The 19,626-nt window shown below is 38.9% G+C and overlaps 1 protein-coding gene across 2 annotated transcripts in view; it reads left to right on the forward strand.

Annotated features, from left to right (window-relative positions):
* Window positions 1-19,626, forward strand: part of FHIT (fragile histidine triad diadenosine triphosphatase) — a 534,516-nt gene that overhangs the window by 376,064 nt on the left and 138,826 nt on the right. For both annotated transcript variants that reach the window (XM_088171351.1, XM_014872960.2), the window contains 2 exons: window positions 14,652-14,797; window positions 15,679-15,708. In XM_088171351.1, coding sequence (XP_088027477.1) covers window positions 14,652-14,797; window positions 15,679-15,708 — 176 coding nt within the window. The remainder of the gene's footprint in view (window positions 1-14,651; window positions 14,798-15,678; window positions 15,709-19,626) is intronic.

Here is a 19,626-nt window from a genome sequence, read left to right on the forward strand (position 1 = left end):
ACTGTAATTCCTGGTGCTTCTTTCCTGCTCAGTCCTTGCTGGCTGGAAGGCCCAGGTGGAGCTGTCTGAGATGCCCAAGGGCTAACACACTCTTCTGAACAAATCGAAGAAAATTAAAGCATGTAAAGCCAAACGAGTCAGACCATTCTTTCTCAGCAGCAGAGTTTGCTTTTAGCTTTAGTCCAACATTGGCTCCCCATTCCTCCTCCCACTGGAAAACATTAAATTATTATAAGTGATACTGAGTGATTCATGCATTTTGTAGTACCTCAGGTCACAGAGGTTGCCAGTAAGTGCAGTGTTTTACTTCCACGTGTGGGCCTCCTGATGTCTTGGCTGCTGCCACTGGAGGTTTAGGTGTCAGAATTGTGCTACATGTGTGGTGTCAGCTCTGCCTGTGAGCTACACAGCTACAGCTCCATTTCCCAGCCTCCTAATTGCTATTAGAGGAGACAGCAGCAACCTTGCAGCTGGCATCTTATTTCATCAAAGTAGTGATAAACTATATTCAAAAAAACCTTCTCTCACTTCAAAATCCTTTCATTTTGGTGACAAATATTAGAGTATATTTGCATACAAATCACTTTCTTCCAGGAAAAGGCTGCTTTTTTTTGGTGCTGCTGTTGTTTTTTTAATGCTTTCTAAACATAGTTTGTCTGAAAGTTTTATGAGCCAGTCCTCTTCTTTTTCATACACAGCCTGATGAGCTGCTTCTGGAACAGAAGATACTGAAACAACATTAAATTGTTTGTTGGTTCCTCTTTTGAGGACAGCCTAAGCATGTTTTGCTATAGAACAATTTCCCTTGCCTCTTACAATTCTACGGCTTCTCACTTCCATTCATAACTTTGCTTATCTTGCACATATAAATTAGTAGTACAAGTATAATTGGATGTGACATCATGCCTGCAAGGGTTTTTTAAAATTTTTTCACTATTGTTTTGACTTTTTTTTCAAGTTTGGCTTAAAAGGTTGGAGGTTTTGTTCATTAATTTTCCATTTTAATCAACTGTCCTAAGAAAGTGGAAGTCAAATGGAAATGTTATTTACTCTTTCTGATGGGAAATATGCTTTAAGAAAGTTTAATTCTCTCCTACTGAAAATCTACCCTGTAGAAGCACTTTTATCTCTTGATGACTGGTTGCATGGCAAAAACATCTCAGCCTAATCTATCCTATTCTTGGACACCATTTTATCTCCTCTGCAATTGAATTTGTCTGTAGTGGAACCAACTCTCTTTTTATCACCCAAGGTCTGATCTTCAAGCTTTCACCTTCAAAAGTACAGCCATCCTTAGGCAGACTGGTAGCTCAGAATGATTTATAACTGAGGAGAACTTTGAAGTTCCTATAAATAACCAAAAAAGCAGTGTTTTCTGCCTTTTTTAGTTATGCTGCAGTTTTCTTGCTTATGCTTAGGCATCTCTTGTGTCTTCCATTCTGTATCAGCGACATGCAGCCAGGAGTGACAGTGCCACCAGTTTCTGAGTGGCCTGATAAGAATCCTAAGATAGTAATGTAAAGCCCAGGGAAAAAGATTCTCAAGTGTTTTTCACACCAGTGGTAAGGATCAGCATGGGGCTGGATGTGAAATGCAGACACCACAGTCAAGGGGACTTTGTAGAAAAGATGTTTAATTTCCAGAGCAACAAATCTGCACGTTGCTTTTGCTAGACTGAGCTCTCCAACTGCACACAGCCATCACTGACATGTTGGGAGGTCGCTGAGTGATTCACATCCAGCAGCTTAACAAAGGGGAGCTGAACAAATGACAGTGGAGATGCTTTCATTTGGAGGAATACCAAATGTTCCTGCTCTTTCAGCCCCTAGATATGGGATATCTACTTTGTGACCTTCAGAAAGAGAAAGAAATTCACATTTCTCAGCAAGATGGTTTGATGGTGATCATAAACCCCCAAGATATGCTGTGTGCTTGTAATTTAAGGAAGATACACAAAATTCATTTGCAGATACCAAATTCAACATCAATTTTCTCCCTCACATCAAGGATGCAGTTGGAATACTGTCATCTTTCATTGCTGAGGGTTTTTTGTCTGTTTGTTTGTTTTTTGGCATATATTTACTTTCTCTTTTAACACTGATAGCATGTCAGATTTAAGCAATTTTTTTTCCTCCCTCCAGGGAACTGTCTACTGGCAATAAGTGCAGTGACATATTGTTGTTATCAGCTCGTATTATGGTAACACAGAGAGTTCCAAACCAAAGATCACAGCCCAAATCTTTGGGGATATGTAGGCATGTGTGGAGTTCTAACAGCTACTCAGATCTTGCTCCAGTGAGACTTTTAGATCTGGGATTAATTTGGAGTGCACAGGGATCTTGCAGATGGTCCCACAGGTTCCAGGAGTGGAAAGGAAATATCTGCTATTGAGGGTGAGGTTGGATGTAAGGGTTGAAGGGCCATAAAATCAGATGCTTGCCTTAGTGGATATCAGCCTAAAGTATCTGAAAACTTCACACTGTACAGCATTTACAGGGAGCTACATGCAGGGATTGAGGTTCATATGGGTGTTTCCATCTGGCCCTGTGCAATAAAGTGGAGAAGGGAGTGGAAGGCAGGAGAACAGGTTTGAGTCTCTGTGGAGCAGAAACTGCAGTCGTAAACACAGAAGATTTCACCTCTGTAAATATCCTTTCATACCCCTTGTACAGTTGATTTTTTTGTTGATCTCACAGCTACAAGACATTCAGGGTCTCCCTTTGCTACTTTTGTGACATCACCCTTTTGCTTTGGGGCATTTGTTTTTCCCTGTGCTCGTCATGAGCATCCTTGGCTACTTTCAGTAGTATCAACAAAGGAAGAAAGCATCAGTGGCTTTTACAATGATGTCATGCAGGAGACCATTTGTAGACTTAGCTCCTCAAGAATGTGTGCATTTCTGTGCCTCTCCACAAAGGCTGACTGCTGCTGAGACCAGCACAGGAGGATCTGCACCCAGCTGCTTTCGTGGAGGTGGTGGGCTAATGTGGAAATGCTCCTGTGGGCAGAAAGCCAAGCCAGCTCCTGCTGCACACAGCCCTGAAGGTATTTTGTGGTGCTGCATGTGATGGAGTTTGGCCCTTACAAAGGGCAGAGGAGAGGGGGAGATGTTCTCCCCGAGTCGTCTCCATGAGCACCTGTTAAGGAGCTAAGCATATGCTGTTCTGGATTTGCAAATCATTATAATGACAGACTGTGACAATAAAAAGAGCCATGAAAACAGATCATGTAAAGAAGTCCTGGATTAAAAATCCCCTGGTACACTGGGACATGATAAAACTCCACTAAGTCAATAATCTGTGCGTTAAGAACTCCTCTGGTTATGTAAAGGAACTAAAACAGTCTGTTTTTCTCACTGAGCCAGAGGAAGTGGTAGCTTGGGTATGTAATAGGATGATAAAGAGTGCTTGCTTTTCAGTATCCCTTACAGTCTAACTTGATTTACAGATCAGATCTCTGCTGCTGACAGTAGAAAGACTGTAATGATGCCAATGACCGTGTCTAAGAGAGTCTCAGTTGTGTCTTTATTCCAAGTCCTCAGAAAGGAAATAATAAAAACAGATAATCACATTAAAGTAATGGTTTCAGATGACACTCACACAAAATAAGGTTATTCAGAGTTAAGCTGCTAGTTTGTCTTCTTCATTCCCGTGTTCTTGAATATTGCAGGAGTCCTGGATGAGAGTATGAATTTATGTACCGTGCATTGCGTAGCAATTCAGCAGAGCTGGGAACAATGTGCATTAATGACAATAATAGTATTAGAACAGCATCTACTGAGGCAATCATGACACAGGGCCCTGCTGTCCTTATCCAAGAGAGCTTATTATGCAAGTGGAAAACAGGAAGGAGAGCTACTTTCTGATTCCCTCCTCCTTTATAGCTTTCATTGTCTCAGGTGCTTTGTAACCTGTTTTACCATCTCTACTTGAGTTTTTATTTTGTATTAAAAGGAGTGCTTTGTATGGATAGTTTCATGTTGAAGATGTACTTTACATCTGTTTTACATTTTCTCAGCACTTAAGTATGACTTTCTCCAAACTGACTCCCCTGGCAGGTGAAGAAAAATGCACCTTTGGGAGCATTTTGTCCTGACACACGCTCTCTGTGAACCTTCTCATCCACATCAAGCTTTTTGTGTTAAAGCAGGTATGAAATAAGTTGTCAAAATTAAGTAGCTAAAGAATAGCAGCTTAAAATAATTTCTTTTCATGTTGAGCTACCTCTTAGTCTCTGCTTAAATGTTACACAGGGTCTTTGATATTTCCACCCCACCTTTTTCTCTACTGCAGCTGAGTGAGGGCTGATTCCCTGCTTAGCTGCACTCGTTGTTTTAATCCCCAGAAAGATAAATTACAGAAGAAACTCTTGCTCTATCCCTTTTCCTTTTGAAGTACCTTTGTCAGCCCCCACTTGCCTTTCCCTCATTTACCCTTTCAGTGTCCTTGTCATCCAGCTATTAATGTTTATAAGGGTCACAGCCTGTCTCCTGACACACAGAGGGGTGTGTATGCACCTGGGCTTCTCTGGGGAATGCTGCAGAACTCCTTCGGGTGTTAATAGGGCTGCTTTCAGTTTCAAAGTTCAAAGAAATTTACATTTACAGAAACAGTAGTCAACTCTCTTACTTGGAAAGTCATTTCTCTGCTACATCCACTTCAACAGTGCATTGGCCAATGCAGTAGACATTCATTGTCACGACTTTGTAATTTTAATCATTCGAAGGAACTGATGAAAATACACTGGGACATTTATCACATCAAAAATGTGATATTGCAGGGCAGAGATATAATAGTTGGCCTCTCTGTCAATGCAAGTGTGGTGAACAGCTCTTTCACAGGGGACACAGAATATTCTCTCATCTTTTGGACTGTTCCTGAAGATGCTGATGCCTTTACAGAAGGCTAAGGCATTCCTGCAAGGGCTCTAGTAATTTAGGCTCATTCTACTCTAATGGAATAGTTCCCTGGAACAGCATAACCTGTCCTGTTGCTTTAGGTGCAATTTCAATAACTAATTATACAAAGTATGCCACGAGCACTTCCAAGTTATGGCAAACACAACTTGCCAATGACTTTAATTGGAGCAGTTTTCTGAATGCCCTGATAGAACCAGGTGGAAAACCAATCCTAGAAATTAATGGGAATCAGGTGGTTTAGTCCATTTAAAAACTTTGAAAATCCCAGCATACATTACAGTATTCTTTGAGGAATATGCTTAGTGTAAGATAACCTGAATTATCCAAATTCTGATTTCCAAAACTCCCTGTTATTCATGTTTCTCATTATCTATAAATTACATTCAAAATTACCTTAATTACCTGAAACCTTGGTTATCCAAACATATTCATTGTCCCCTGTGATACTCTGGTAATTGATCTTGTACTGCATTGCTCCAGCTGATGCTTCACTGGTTACAGAATGAAGGCACAGTTGGTCTGCCACGTGCTACTGCAGCTTTGTCTTTTTCTGTGCTGCTCAGCATAAAGTTAGTGCTGAGCTACAAAGAGTACAGGGAAAGCTCTTAATCTTCTGCACTGATAGGTATTTGGAGAAAGTAAAGCTGTTACCAGCTTCTCCAGCAGCAGGTCTAACAGGACCTTCCTTGACAGAACTCTGGAGAAAACACAAGAGGATGAAATAAAACTTCCTAAGCAGCAAAATACTTCAACACTGCCAATAAAGATCCGGCTTTTTACAGTTCCAGATCAACTGGTTTACTCTGGTCAAACCAATTTGCTTTCAATATTAGGTGAGAGCAATGCCAGGGAGATTCACCAATATTAATCTGATTAATTTACTGCTGTCACCCACCATAGATGCCCAGAACAGAAAAAAGATTATACTTTCAATCAAAACATAGACAAAAATGTCAATATTGCTCATGGTTTGTACAGAACCTTAACTCCCACATTCTGTGGTATCTTTCTACCAGGTAAAGTCTTGTTTCCAAGAAAACTTATTGTCTGGTATATGGCATCCAATAAATTTCAAGAAAGTAAATTTGTCACAACTAATATTTAGTAATTAATTATTCCCTCATTATAGCTCCTGAATCACGAGCTAGAACATAGCTTCATAATGGTCACATTAGTTTTTGAATATGATGGTGCAGCAGCCTTAATTAAAACCAAATGCTGAAGCATTTTCTCACATGTTGTTTTTTATTCTCAGGTGTAGGGGTTGGATCACGAGCTCACTTTCTCTGTTTGAAATGAGGCATTGCAATGGCATATTGCAATTCCAGCAGGGTTATTTGAGTAAATTGAATTTTTCTTCTTCTAGTGTACAGGTCATTTGGACAAGACTTGTAGTTGCTGAGCAGCTTTGCATGAACATATCAGTTACTATGACAAATGCCATGGCTCCAATATTTGGGCCAAAACCCTGCTTTTTGACTGTTGCACCCCAAATGTTGTTTGGTTTCTGCTGTCAGCTTTGGGCATGGCTGTTTATTTCAGTGGTCTTGTACATTTCTAGTTGCTCTAGGTGCATCCATAGCTTCATGTAATCGTGCCAAGTTTGTCATCTATTTAGGAAAAAGGGTATATCAACAGGAGCAATAAAGATGTAGTTCTTAGCTGGAATGGGTTGCTGTACAGCAGGATTTCTTTACAGGATCTCAGAGCATCACAGCAGTTACAGATGACATCCTTCTATACTGGGACTTCTGCATTTTTCTTTTGGTCAATGGTTATTTATTGCTTTTGGGCCTTCCAAGATCAGAAGCTTGATGTGATTCTAAGAACGTGGTCATGATTCCTGTTAAAAATATAACTTTAGACCTTGAATAAATTTCCACCAAATGAGACTTGGATCAGAGGTTTTTTTTCTGAGCCACAAACTCTCCCCCAGCTGCTCTCACTGTGGTTCCACTTAGGTACCTGCTGCTGCCCGAGGCTGTCCCCGAGGCCAGGAGCCAGCAGAAAAGGACAAATACTGCTGTAAAATACCACTTGCTATGAGAAACTGAGCTCTGAGTTGACCTACTTGACATACCCTAAAGGCATTTAAAGGGAATATCAAATATACAAAAGACTTGTTTAAATGAAAAGTGAGCAGTTGTGAATCCTGCATTTCCCCACTGTGGCCCTGTGTCTTGTGGAGTCACTGTACTTTGTGCAGCAGGACTTTATACTTTGCTGTGCTATCTAGCAAGATTCAGACTATAAACCATATCTATATTTAAATTAGATGTATTGACTTTTAAAAGTAAAATAATGTCTATTGTTCATTTCTTGGAACTACTGCATGTTTCACTGACGTGAAAAGTTATTTTAAGTTGCTTCAGTGGGGTGAGAAGATAAAGTAGAATAAAAACCCCTCTGTATAAAAGCTGCAATGTGGTCTTCAAAGAGTGTACTTATCATAGTGTGGAGACATCCATGTCAAAGATTTGCAGTGATTGCTCTTTGTTCTAGTGGAACCACTAGTTCTCTGATATATTGCATAAATCTGGTCTTCTGCATTAGTGTAAACATGTACTGAGCTGTCTTATCAAGATCAAAATATTTAGATAATTTGTCTTCTCTTAATGGCTTTTTTTATTAATGCTAATATGTGGCAGAGCAATATAAAAAAAAAAGTGGTGTGGGTTTAATAAGATGAAGCAATTTTTAAGTTTTTATTGTAACTTTATTGCATTTGCATTGGTTCTTAATCATCTTTATTGTTCAGAGCTATGTTTTTTCCCAAACTAGCACACTCTGTGATGTACTATTTCCTGTACTGTACCAAAGCACTTCTCTAACATATATTTTAATACAGTTCTACATGTAAAATCCATTAAAGAGTTCTCCTTTACATTTTCCTATTATGAGATGCTCACTCTTAATCCAAACCCCTCTAGGGATTTCCTTCCTAAAATCAGTCACTCCATCTTATTGAATAAGGTTTGTTCAGAGCTGGGAGAAACATCAGGTTTTGCATTGCCACAGGTTTATGGATGTCCTAATTCTGTGGGTTTACTGGGAACTGAATGGGTGCCTTGACATATTGTTGTAATGAAGCAAAATATGCATTTGATTAATTTTTAAAGGCTTTTTGATGCCCTCTGTGTGCACGTGCTTGTGCTATTTCAGTGTTCTTTTCCTTCTTAACTCCTCCTACAGGCAGCATCTGTGAAACCATTATTGTTTTCCTTACATAGAGAAATTGCTCCCATAGCCTTCAAAATGTGAAGAATTGTTCAAGGGCAGAAAAAAGATAAATGACTGGCAGTTGTTTTTCAGTTATATTAATTTTATTAGTCATGCATTCTCCTGTGTTTTCTCAGAGCTCTGGGACTTCTTCCTCTTAGCAATTAGAGCTTTTGAACAAAGAAAACTTCTGCTTAGATGCAATGATGAATTTAATACCCCTGCCCACACTTCTCAGCTGAATCTGGGGACATTGTGGTGAGTTTTAATACCTGAAGTGTTGTCTGAGTGATTCTCTCTGCTTGGGGCACTTGATGCAAATTTATGTAAAACAGTGTAAGGAAAGAATAATCCCTCCTGCTGCCCCCATGGCGCATTATTTCTGCATTCCCATCAGTTTATGGGTGTGCAGAAGGGTTCTTTCATACAGACACATGAAATAGTTGGAAATTATGATTTATTACATGTTTCTGCAGCTGATTCTTCCAGTTCCTGAGCTCCCAGCACCCACCCCAAGGCATTGTCCTCCCTGCTCGGTGAGGGCTGAGCTGGTCCCTGAGCAGCTTCCTGATGGACATCTCCATGTCCATCAGGTCCTTCCCACTGGTGCCAAGGGATGGTGGCAGTGTCTAATCTGTATCAATCCTAAAATGAGCACAGCCCCGGTTTCCAAGGCAGGAGACCCTGCTGGGGGATGCTCTGTGAGTGTTTGGGATCTTTTCAGCCTGGAGGGAGAGAGAGGCTGCTGTAATTTAAGTTACTTACCTAAGCATATAAAATGCATTCAGGATTATTAAGTCTCTGTATTAAGTCTCTATAGTTTGGGACAGTTTTCTGATGAAAAAAAAAATAGTCAAAACCAAAATATTAATGAAAAAGTAGTTTTTGAGGTGTTCCCCAAAATTCAATCATTAAGGAAAATTTTTATTAGTAACTAAAGTATTTTTTATGTAAAAAACTAGAATGCTAAAAATAGATATTTAAGACTTCTTAAACTTTTGGAGATTTTATTAGCTTCTACTTTTTTGTCGTTAAAATATATCTTTGGTTGTTTTTGTGGGGGGTTTTGGGTTTCTTGTTTATTTAGATGTGGACTCTTGCACTCCCTCTTGTGAGAGGGAAGATTTTTAAAGAAACAGGAAGTATTTCTATTCTATTCTATGTGAGCTATTAATTCCTGAATGTTTTACACATTGAAAATAAATAATTTTCCTAAGTTAAAAAATTTTATAACAAATTATATAGAAAGCTAACAATATTGGTGAGACCCAGGAGCTTCATGAAGTAGCAATTACCCTTTCACTTTGAGATATTTTGCCTTTTTCCTCTTGTATTTTGTTCTTTTAAAGCCTCACATATTAAGAAAACCTGTCAATTTTAATGTTTTTAAGTGGTTCCTCAAAAAGACAAAGAGAAAAAAAAAGAACTTTATTCCTATTGTTAGAGTGTCAGTACCTGGAGAGCCTTTAATTTTTTCCTTTTTAAAGCTTTGAATTGTTCTGTTTGAAGTTCAAATTCAGGAATAAAACAAGAGTCAAAACTGAAAGTATGTTTCTATATAGCAAATTAATGGACTTAACCAGGAAAAGCTGTGTTCAGCTCTAAAGCTTGTCACATAAAAGGAATTTTAACCTCTTTTGGGTTTCTTTTCTTTAGGTTTTCTTTCTTTTTTGACCCCCCAAAGGCCATTTTTCCAACATTTCAGAACTATAGAACGTGTGTACCTTGATAGTTATGTGTGAAAATTTTTAATAGGCACTTTGTGGGGTTGAGTGGAGTCCTATTGAAGTGAACATAGAGCCTGGCCTAGGCCTTAAATACACAATTACAATAATTTAAGCTTCTAAGTCAAAATCCATATAAAGCAAATAAAAATTACTGCTGAGCCTTTGAATTTCAGCCTCCACTCTGTGTGTATTAGTGGAAGGAAAATTACATTTGAAGTGGTCAGCATGCAGATGTTGGCCAGGAATTTTGATTTTTCTTGTAGAATCTGAGTCTTCTCTCTCTGATCAGCTTAAAGTCAGCCTGCACTTATCACATGCTCACTTTTCAGTCGTGCCCCAAAATCCCCAGGGGGGGCACATCCTTCAATCCACACACGTGTCCAAGGGGATTGGAGCTGGAGCAGAGCCTTGGCAGTGTCGGGTGCCCATTGAGAGCCACGTCCCAGCCCATGTCTGACTGCCCATCCCAAAGGCTCCAGTTCTCATGGCCTCAGAGGGCAATGGGGGACACGAGAGATTTATGAGCTGTGTGCAGGGGGGCTGGTGAGGTGGGAGGTGGCACCTGTGTGGTTGAGCATCCTTGTGCTGCAGCTCTTCAGGAACTTGAACCCTGCTTGCTTGGCCACAGCTTTTCCGAGCAGGTTACCATCTTAATGGACCACCAGGCTGCTAATTTCAATTATGGAGGAGGCTCGTGATCTTTGGTGCATTAAACAACCCACCCAACATTGTGCAGGGAGAGGTCTGCTGTGCCCAATATAAAAGTGCAAGTGATTCCATGGAAAACATAGGTCATCCTTAGGTTTTAGCTCAGTTAGAGGGAAATGGGTCTGATCCACTCTGGCTTTACTGCTCCTTCATGGTTATGCATTTCCACTAAAATACCTGGAGTTTTAGGCTACTATCTGCTGGTAATCTAAAAAATACTGACATTCCTAGTTATTTAATGAATCTTTAATGGAGCTTTTAGTGTGTGTGAGGGTTTGCATATTGATTTGTGTATGCATATTTAGGTGTAAGGGAAGGGAGTAAGGCTGTTGAGAGACTTCTGCAAGATTTAGAGAGTGAAACGTGTTGTTACAAATTATAATAAGGTGTAAAGGTTTTTCACTCCTTAAAATGGGGAAGCTGACATATTAAATTGCATGTGCTCTAGTGATGTGGACTGACTCAGAGAACTTGAAGGAAATAACAGCTGTGCATATCAAAGCTTAAAAATAGAAACTTCATCAGTCAGTGGCAGTTTAGAATGAATGAAGAAATCAAAAAATTATTAATTAGAGTGTTTAGAGAAAGATAAATTTCAAAGTTTCTGAAGGCAGAATGCTGTCATCAGTGTGGCAGCAGGTCTGTGCAGGGTAGCAGCACCTTGTCCTGCTGAGCCACTCTGTTAAAGGGGGGCTCTTGTCCAAAGGCACCTGTGGCCATTTCAGACACCCCAAAATGACTCAGGTTTTCCTACCTGACTGGCAGCTATGACAGAGGGCATATGGGAGACTCCTGCCCTTCTGGAGTGGCAGCTGCATGCCCTGAGGCATCTCACATGGCAGTAGATGCTTCAGTCTAAGGAGAGATTGCACATAAACATAAGAACAGACTCACTTTCTCTCACATTTTTAATACAGTCACCTGAAGTGGTTTCATAGCAGTGTTTACAGTGGGTTATTGTAGAAAGTAATGAACAGTTTATCTAATTTTAAACTTAGTAAGAATTCTGAGATGAATAGAAGGTGTACAGCTTAAGATCTGACCAAATATAAAATTAAAAACTATCCTAACATCAAAAATTTTAGTTCTATGATTTAAAGTTGCAGTGGATGGTTGTTTTCCTAATGACCTCAAATCTATGAACTCATTCTAACATTTTCCTTTTAATATATTCATAGTTAAATATAACTTGAATGTTGTCCTAATTACATTCTCATGTTAATTTAGCTCTGATTCAGAATTTCTATCATTATTCTTTGTAGAATTATTTTGAAATGATGGAAAGTTCAGAGAAGATGCTCCATTCTGTGATTATGCCTTTGAATTATTTATCAAATTCAAAGACAGAAATATAGCTAAAATCTAGTTTGAGTTGTAAATGAGTTTTGGTAATGTGAGGAGGAAGTGCAAGTCCTTTTTGCAGAATGCCATGGGTGCTGCAGGAGCCCTGGTGGCCCCACATGAGCAGAGAGGTTCGTGGTTAATAAGAAACCTCCACTGCACCCACTGGCAAATGCTATCTAAGCAGGTGAGACAGATGATGTGTGGAAGAGGAGAGAGAGAGAGACAGATTCAGAGAACTTGTGAAATGACCGTGCAGATTAGTGACAAAATTAAGAGAAAACCTGTCCTGTCTTGGACAGAACCAGCCCTCACTCCCTCTGTGATGTGCCATGGAAACAAAAGCTTTCCCAAGAACTGCTTAACTCATGTTTTCCACAACCCATTGCAGTGGAAAATAATAGGTGCTAACATCAGATTGTAGAAACCATCATTAATGCAAAAATTGTGACTGTGGCCCTGAGCTAGGTACAGAACAAGCAAATGCTGGTGAGGTGTGTGCGAGTCTGAGAGGGCGAGATGCTGCTGGGGAAAATGCGAGAGGAGAAGAGGAAACTTGTCTTAATGTAAGCAGCAGTTTTGCTAGAGGTAAGTGAGGGGAAATTCTTCATTTATAAATGGTTCATTGAGCCATGATAATAAAGCAGTGCTGCAGAAGAAGGATAATTATCTACTTAAGTATCAGATGCCCTAAGGGTACAAGCTTCCCTTCTCTCCTTCTGAGAAATGAACTCAGATTAAACGAATGTCCTTTTTCCTGTTTTAGTGTTGACATGGATTTCCTTTTTATGAGAAAAATTAATTAGTTTTTCTATTTCTTTATTCCTGGTATGGAAATCAGGTCTGCCAATCAACTTTGCAGCTCTTCCCTTGGGTCCCGAGTTTAGCCAATGGCATCCTTTATGGATGTGCTCTGCACAATGCACTGGGAAGGCACAAATTAATTATAAGGGGTTCACTATGCCCAGCGATTTACCAAGGGACACAGCACTGCAGAACTAAAACCCCACAAAACCAGGGGTTTTGTCCCTATCCAGGATTGTTCTGTTTCCAAGTACCTGCTTTCTACATATATTTTTGTCCTTTCTTAAATTTTAATACCATAAGTTGTAACAAGCGAAAAGGAGAATAGTGGTGGCAGAGCTGATTCTGTACCAAAAAACCCTGTCTGAGAGACAGATTTTCAAAGCAGATTAACACCCACGGCTGGGACCAGTCTTCTCCTGCTCTTTTGGGAGCTGCTACAGGTAGAGCTTGCTCAGTTCTGCTCCCACTTCAGCAAATATCCATTACAGACTTGTCTGTTCTCATCTGGATTTTGAAAAGTGATCAAAACCTGCCACTACATCTTTACTTCGAGAAAATGTCTGGTTTTCTCTCCTATCAGAATGATAAGTGTGATTCTTATAATATAACCTTGGTGTATGTAAACATGTTGTCTCTGTGCTTATGGAAATAATTGATCTCTCACATGTCTTAATCTCTCCTTATTTCAAATGCCTCACGTGGTTCTCAACAATCAGGTTGATGTAATCTTTTTGTGAACCTGTTAACTGCAGAGCAGCTCCTAGTTACCTTTCCTGGATTATAGAGAATATTTCTGAATACCTGCAGGCTTCTAGATGCAGTAAAAATAAAGATGACTGTAATACAATGGCATGGAACTTAATTTTCTTCAAATAGTCCTTTGAACACATGTTTTAATACTGGAAAAAAATAATTTTCGTAGCCTTTGGTCATGAAAGTTCAAGTGGTGTTAAAGGTTACTTTAAGGTCTTCATTCTGCAAATTCTATTCTGTAAGTCAGCAAAGAATCCTGTCTGCAGGGAATTGAAATGAGAATTAAGTACTTACTTGTTGGATCTACACAACTGAGGCTCTGCTAAGAATTCTGGACCATATTCATAATGTTACATAATTGACTTTCAAGTGAGGAATCATAGCAATTATTAATTACTGTGAACACAGCAGATCAGATGACTGTGAGTAGTGTCTGTGTACTTCCATTATTTACTTTATAGCTTCATTTCACTGACTCTCAAATCACAGTCACCAAGGTAGAATTAAATCAAAATGTATTTACAGAGTTGTGAACACTGTGCTTAAAAGGAAATAGTCTTAATTATCTTAATGTATTTTTAAAAACACATTATAGTTACAACAGGTGAGCATTAACTTGTCAATTGTAATTAATGTATAGAAATAAGTGATCTGCTATGATCAACATAGTGCGAGCTTGTCATGTATTCAGGTGCCTAAAATTAGAGGTGTAAGATCAAGATTTTCAAAAATACATATCCTGTTTGGGGAAAAGCATTGTAAAACTGCTGTCTGAGACAACACATCCAAAGCCCTCTTCAATTTCTTTGTCTTTTCCCCATCTTTAATCACAAAAGAAAATGTCTCTTACTTTCACAGGATATAAATACCAGCATTTCTCCCTTGAGATGGTAAATTTCAGTCTGTGAAAAATTTGCTTTTCCTTAAATGTCTCAGTATAGAGTATAGCTCAAGAGCCTAAGTCGCTTTGCCCATATCTGAGGGATTTGAGGAAAATAATTTTGAGCAGAGCATCATACAATGCCTTGTAATCAGCCCTATGTTTTTGATGCTCTTGCTCACCAGAGAGGAGGAGCTCAGGCGATTCAAGGGTGATCAGAACCAGGTTACAGCCTGGGGACTGGGGCTGTTCTGGGCCACTCAGGTTTGTGTTTGTGCCTTGACACTGCCACCTGCAGATGTCCTTGTGTGTCCCCTGCGGCCGGTGGAGCGTTTCCGTGACCTGTGTCCCGAGGAAGTGGCTGATTTGTTCCGCACGGCACAAAGGGTTGGAAATGTGGTGGAGAAACATTTCCACGGCACCTCGCTCACCTTTTCCATCCAGGTTTGTAAACCAGTCAACCAAGAAAGGTTTAATGGTTTGTTTTATCAAGCTTTCAGCCTTTTTTCCCTTGTCCAATCACTAAAGGACATTGGAGCTTCAAGGGGCAATAAATGCAAAATAACAGTAATAAAAAACAAGAAGCCAAATAACTGCATTGCAGTCTTCCAGATTTGCCATTGAAAAAACCTAAAAAGGAAACCAGCGGGAAAGTGTGGTTAATTAATAACTGCAAAACCTGGGGTAAAGCCAGCAAACACCCTCAAATGCTGTGCTTGTTTGTGAGTATTTCAGGATATATTCTTCCTTCAAACAAGTGCTTGCAGGGTTGACCTCTAGAGAAGGCAGCCACATCCCCTGCTCCACACACAACCCACTGCATATGCCTTAGATCGGTGATCCCTCCTCACAGCTATTTATATGCAGGCAGAGAGTGTAGCCATGTAAATACATTATAAATTCTGACCTTTCAGTTGTTTGTGCTGGGTGTTTTTACACGAAAAATGAACTCTGTTTAAAGCAAACCAGGAGACTAAGCCCGTTCATTAGAATAAGAATTTAAGTAAGCGTACTTTGATTAAATTCTTACTTCCACGTGTGATTTTATGTTCACAAGGATCAGAAATCTATTGCTCACTATTGAAAAATAGAACCTGAAAAAACGAAAAATAGAAACTGTTGTTTTTGTGATGTGAGATATCACATCCGGGGTCTGATATGGAAAGGAGTTTTGTCCAAAAACTTAATATTGAATGGTCCTCGGGAAAAATATGCTAATTTCACAGACAGTGTAATTGATATCAATGATGATTGAGTAAGATTTTTGAATTCCTGTGTGATCCTTTTTAGATCCTCTAACCTGAGACTTTTCCCTTTGCTTACAGGATGGCCCTGAAGCTGGACAAACAGTGAAGGTGAGTACTTAGTATGCAGAATACAAATTAAGACACAATTATAAGAACTAATAAAAGATCAAAGCTCATCATCTGCAGTCCATTGCTATATTGTTACTTTATCCTTGAGATCAAAAAATCCCAAGTGTACAATAGCAGTAAATACTTTTTATTGAAATTACACAAGATAATGTTTACAGGTTTTTCTCTTAGACAAAAATTTTCAATCACGAAAACATCTTTTCTAAGCTGCTGGGTGTATTTATGCAAGGAAAGTCTCATGAAAAAAGCATCTGGTTTAGTTTTTTTGTTTGTTTTATGGAGAAAATATTGCCCTTACATTCATGATCTCTTTGTTTTTCTGTTTATTGCCTAATGAGTTGTAGCTAATTATAGGAACAGTTAAACTGAACCACATTATGAAAATATACCTTTGTCTATGCTTTCTCTCAACATATTCATATCACATTCTTGTTCCTGAAGTTCAAATGTAATGGGCCCAGTGAAGCTAAAAACCAGATTTTAAGTGTACTTCCAAAAAAAGTGGGAGGGTGGAAGGGAAGAGAAGGATTTATTATTATATTCTCCACTTGAGTAATAACACAGATAACATCCAAGATGTCTCTCCAGCCGTGTTTCACTGCCTTGCAATGCAAATGCAATTGCGTGTGTAGTTAGATGATATGCCTCAACATTAGATAAAGGCTATTTTTTATGTTTGGGATCAGAGGAAAGTCAAATATGGCTACGGGTTAGCACTTTGTAAAATTAAATTAGATGTCTCAGAGAACCTGTTTGAGTTGATTAAGATAACTAACAACCAAATGACGGTGGATAGGAACATTTTACTTTTTTTCCAATTTGCTGTATTGACCTTATTTTTACTTCTCCCTTTTGCTTCCTGCTTTGAATATTCAACAGAGAGGTAATAGGGAGAGAGAAGAAGAAATTAGAATATCACCAAGCTTGAGATGTGATGAAAGAATGTAAGGTGATTTCTGTACTGTGACAAAACAGATTTCTTGACTCATGACTTAGAGTGCATTCAGTGTGTTTCACTGGCAGTGTCTGTTGATAGGTGAAATAATAAGTTTAAACACTTTCAAAGTAGATTTTGTTATTATCACCAATATGATTTACAAAGAAAATCTGAGGATTTATTTTAATATCTTGGACAAGTGTTTTTCTCTCTGTAAAGAAAAGATGTATAGGAATGGTTATAGGTAAGAAGAATTATTTAAATGAATGAGCAAAGGCAGATGTAAAAATTCCCATCTTCTGTGATTGTGAACAGTAACAAATGCTTATGTAGGCCTTAAAAAGGAAGGAAGTTCTGTATTACTTTGTGTTTGTACTGGAAACAAAGAGCATTAAGTGTTTATTGCAAAATGGCAGCCACCCTTCATTCCTCCTTCTCACACTTTTAATAAACCCTGAGATGAAAATGACCCATTCTCACAACTGTGAACCCCTAGACTTTGCAATAATGAGTGTGTATTCATAAATCAGAGGTTATCAGTTTACATTTCTCTACTTTTCTGCATCATTGGGCAACACTGTAATTTATCATCTCTTTGGGATGTTTATCATCCAAAAATGCCAGTAACTATTTTCTTCACAGAATTTAGAGCTTTCAAAACTTCAGTCATGAAAGAAATTACTGTGATCAAGATTTTCTTTTAAGTGAACAATAGGGTGGATACATAAATAGCTGGTGTCATTTAAACTGTTTTGAATCACAAAGTTTGAAAAAACACCTATGTGACCTACGAATAATTTATGAACCTTAAGTTCAATGTGTCGTGTTTCTCAATATGGATTTATTTGGTTGGGTTTTTTTTTCATGTATGAGAATCCACAATAATCCAGTCTCCTCTGAGGGAGCTTTTAATTAAAATTTCTGGAACAGACCAAACATTAGAAAAACATTCTAAAAGTAAAAATAGCAAAACATTGCAATAAATATCCAAGGGAGTTTGTGGAGACTGTTTAAGTAGGATAGGCAAGCGTATCTCAGGAGCTAATTAGGTGTAGCTGAATTTGCTTTGAATGGGGTCACATACCAGCTGGTTTCATCAGTCCTTTGCCTTTGTATTTTGTATAATTCTGTATACCTGTGTAAATATAGGCTACTGTATGTGCTATGGAGGAACAGAAATACAGGAAGCAGGAGAAGAGTATTGACTTTTCAATTGCTCAGTACAAAATTTTACTACAAAATGGGAAGTGCTATCAGCCTAGCTGAAGATAAAAACTGAGAAATTTAATCTGAAAAAGATTGAGGAATCTGTCTTTGTCCACAAGAAGAAATGGTAATCCATGTACAAGAAGAATCTTGAAACTGAATATGAGTCTCAGGTCTTTCTTTGCAACGGAGATGCTGAAAATTATATGTGCAACATCTGCAACAGGTTGAAAGGAGATGACCCTTTGTGATTTTGGCTAGAAATCAGTGATAAGACCTGCCAGTGTTACATGTCCCTTTTGCTGATGTGAAAGCTGCTGGTGTAAGCATTTTGGGTTAAAGCCTTTCCAGTTCCTATTGGGAAGCTGTTTGTGATCTAATTGTGTCTCATTATTGCTGTACTCTGTTCTTCCTTTGCATCTAAGGTAGCAGAGCCTGCAGGTCAATGTTCTAGGGAAGCTTATGGCCCTTTCAAATTCCCCCTTTACTGTGTGTGTTTTCACTGCATGGGTCTTTGGAAGTAATTATACCTGGCTCTCAGCTCACCAATATTTGTAAGTATAGATTGGTCTTTTCTCACCCTTCAGCTGCTGGAAATGTACACATGGTAAGGGATTCTGAACCATGTTTCAAGTCTCAGGCCATAAAATAATGCAATATATCGGTTCATAATATTTTTTGTAGCTTTCTACCTATTGTACCTATTGCAGCCGTGTCACCTATTTATGAGAGAAACAGATTTGCTTCTCCAAGGATGGTCACAGAATTGCACACTGTTTTGTTATGAGAGGTTCTTGAAGCACTCACAACAGAGAACTTGAGCAGTGTGTCAGCAAGCAAAACCATCTTTTAGCATTCAAGAGACTTTGAATATTTATTTCTTATTATTTGAGAAAGGAGGGAAATTGTGTTTAGGTCCTCCCTTAAAGACTACTAATCTCTGCAATTTTGAGCTCTCTTTTTATTGGAGAACACAAAACCCATGGTGTCCTTGTGCTGGGAATGGAGGGTGAGTTTCATGCTGGTTCTCTTTGAGAATGCCTTAAATATCCAGGCAATTTCATGGATCACAGAAATCAGCTCTGCATCTTAATGCAGGGCTCTTATTGCTATGTCAAGTGAGAGACGTTTCAAGATTTCCCTAGAATGTTTTATAGCCTTCTTTTCATCATCAAGTCAGCAAATTCTCTGGCTGCCTGGGTGGATGTATAGCTTAGTGTAGAATAAGCTCTCAGGTTTACCTTTTACGTGAGATTCAATCACAAGAAACTCCATGGATTCTGTACTCTGTAAAGGCTAAACAAATCAAGCTGGCAGGAGCATGAGGCAACTAATTTATCTGTAGAGACAAGATAATATTGCACAGCAAGTGTCCATTGCACAAACATGTATGAACACATCCTCTATTTTGCAGCAGTGTTGAAGTCTCCAGCAGCTCAGCACCTCCTCTGTTATCCATGAGAAAGGGCCTGTTTGCCAATTGCAGGTTCCCCTAAATAAATGAGAAAGCAAAGCTGATGGTGGCAGTGTGGGTATGTGTGCAGAAACCTATTTTATATGTCACACATTCCACTGATTATTTTACACTGAGAAGATTGTCTCATGATTATTTTTGATGTACGTATTTTTCTTTTCCAGATGTTTTTTAATGCTGTGTTAAATCAATCCACCTGGCTTGCATTCCTCAAAAATCTTTACCTGATCTGTGGAGCCTAGGGCTCATTTAAGCCCACAGCACACTTCTCTTTCATCCT

The sequence above is a fragment of the Sturnus vulgaris genome, chromosome 11 (genome assembly GCF_052056855.1).
Source record: "Sturnus vulgaris isolate bStuVul1 chromosome 11, bStuVul1.hap1, whole genome shotgun sequence".
NCBI lineage: Eukaryota > Metazoa > Chordata > Aves > Passeriformes > Sturnidae > Sturnus > Sturnus vulgaris.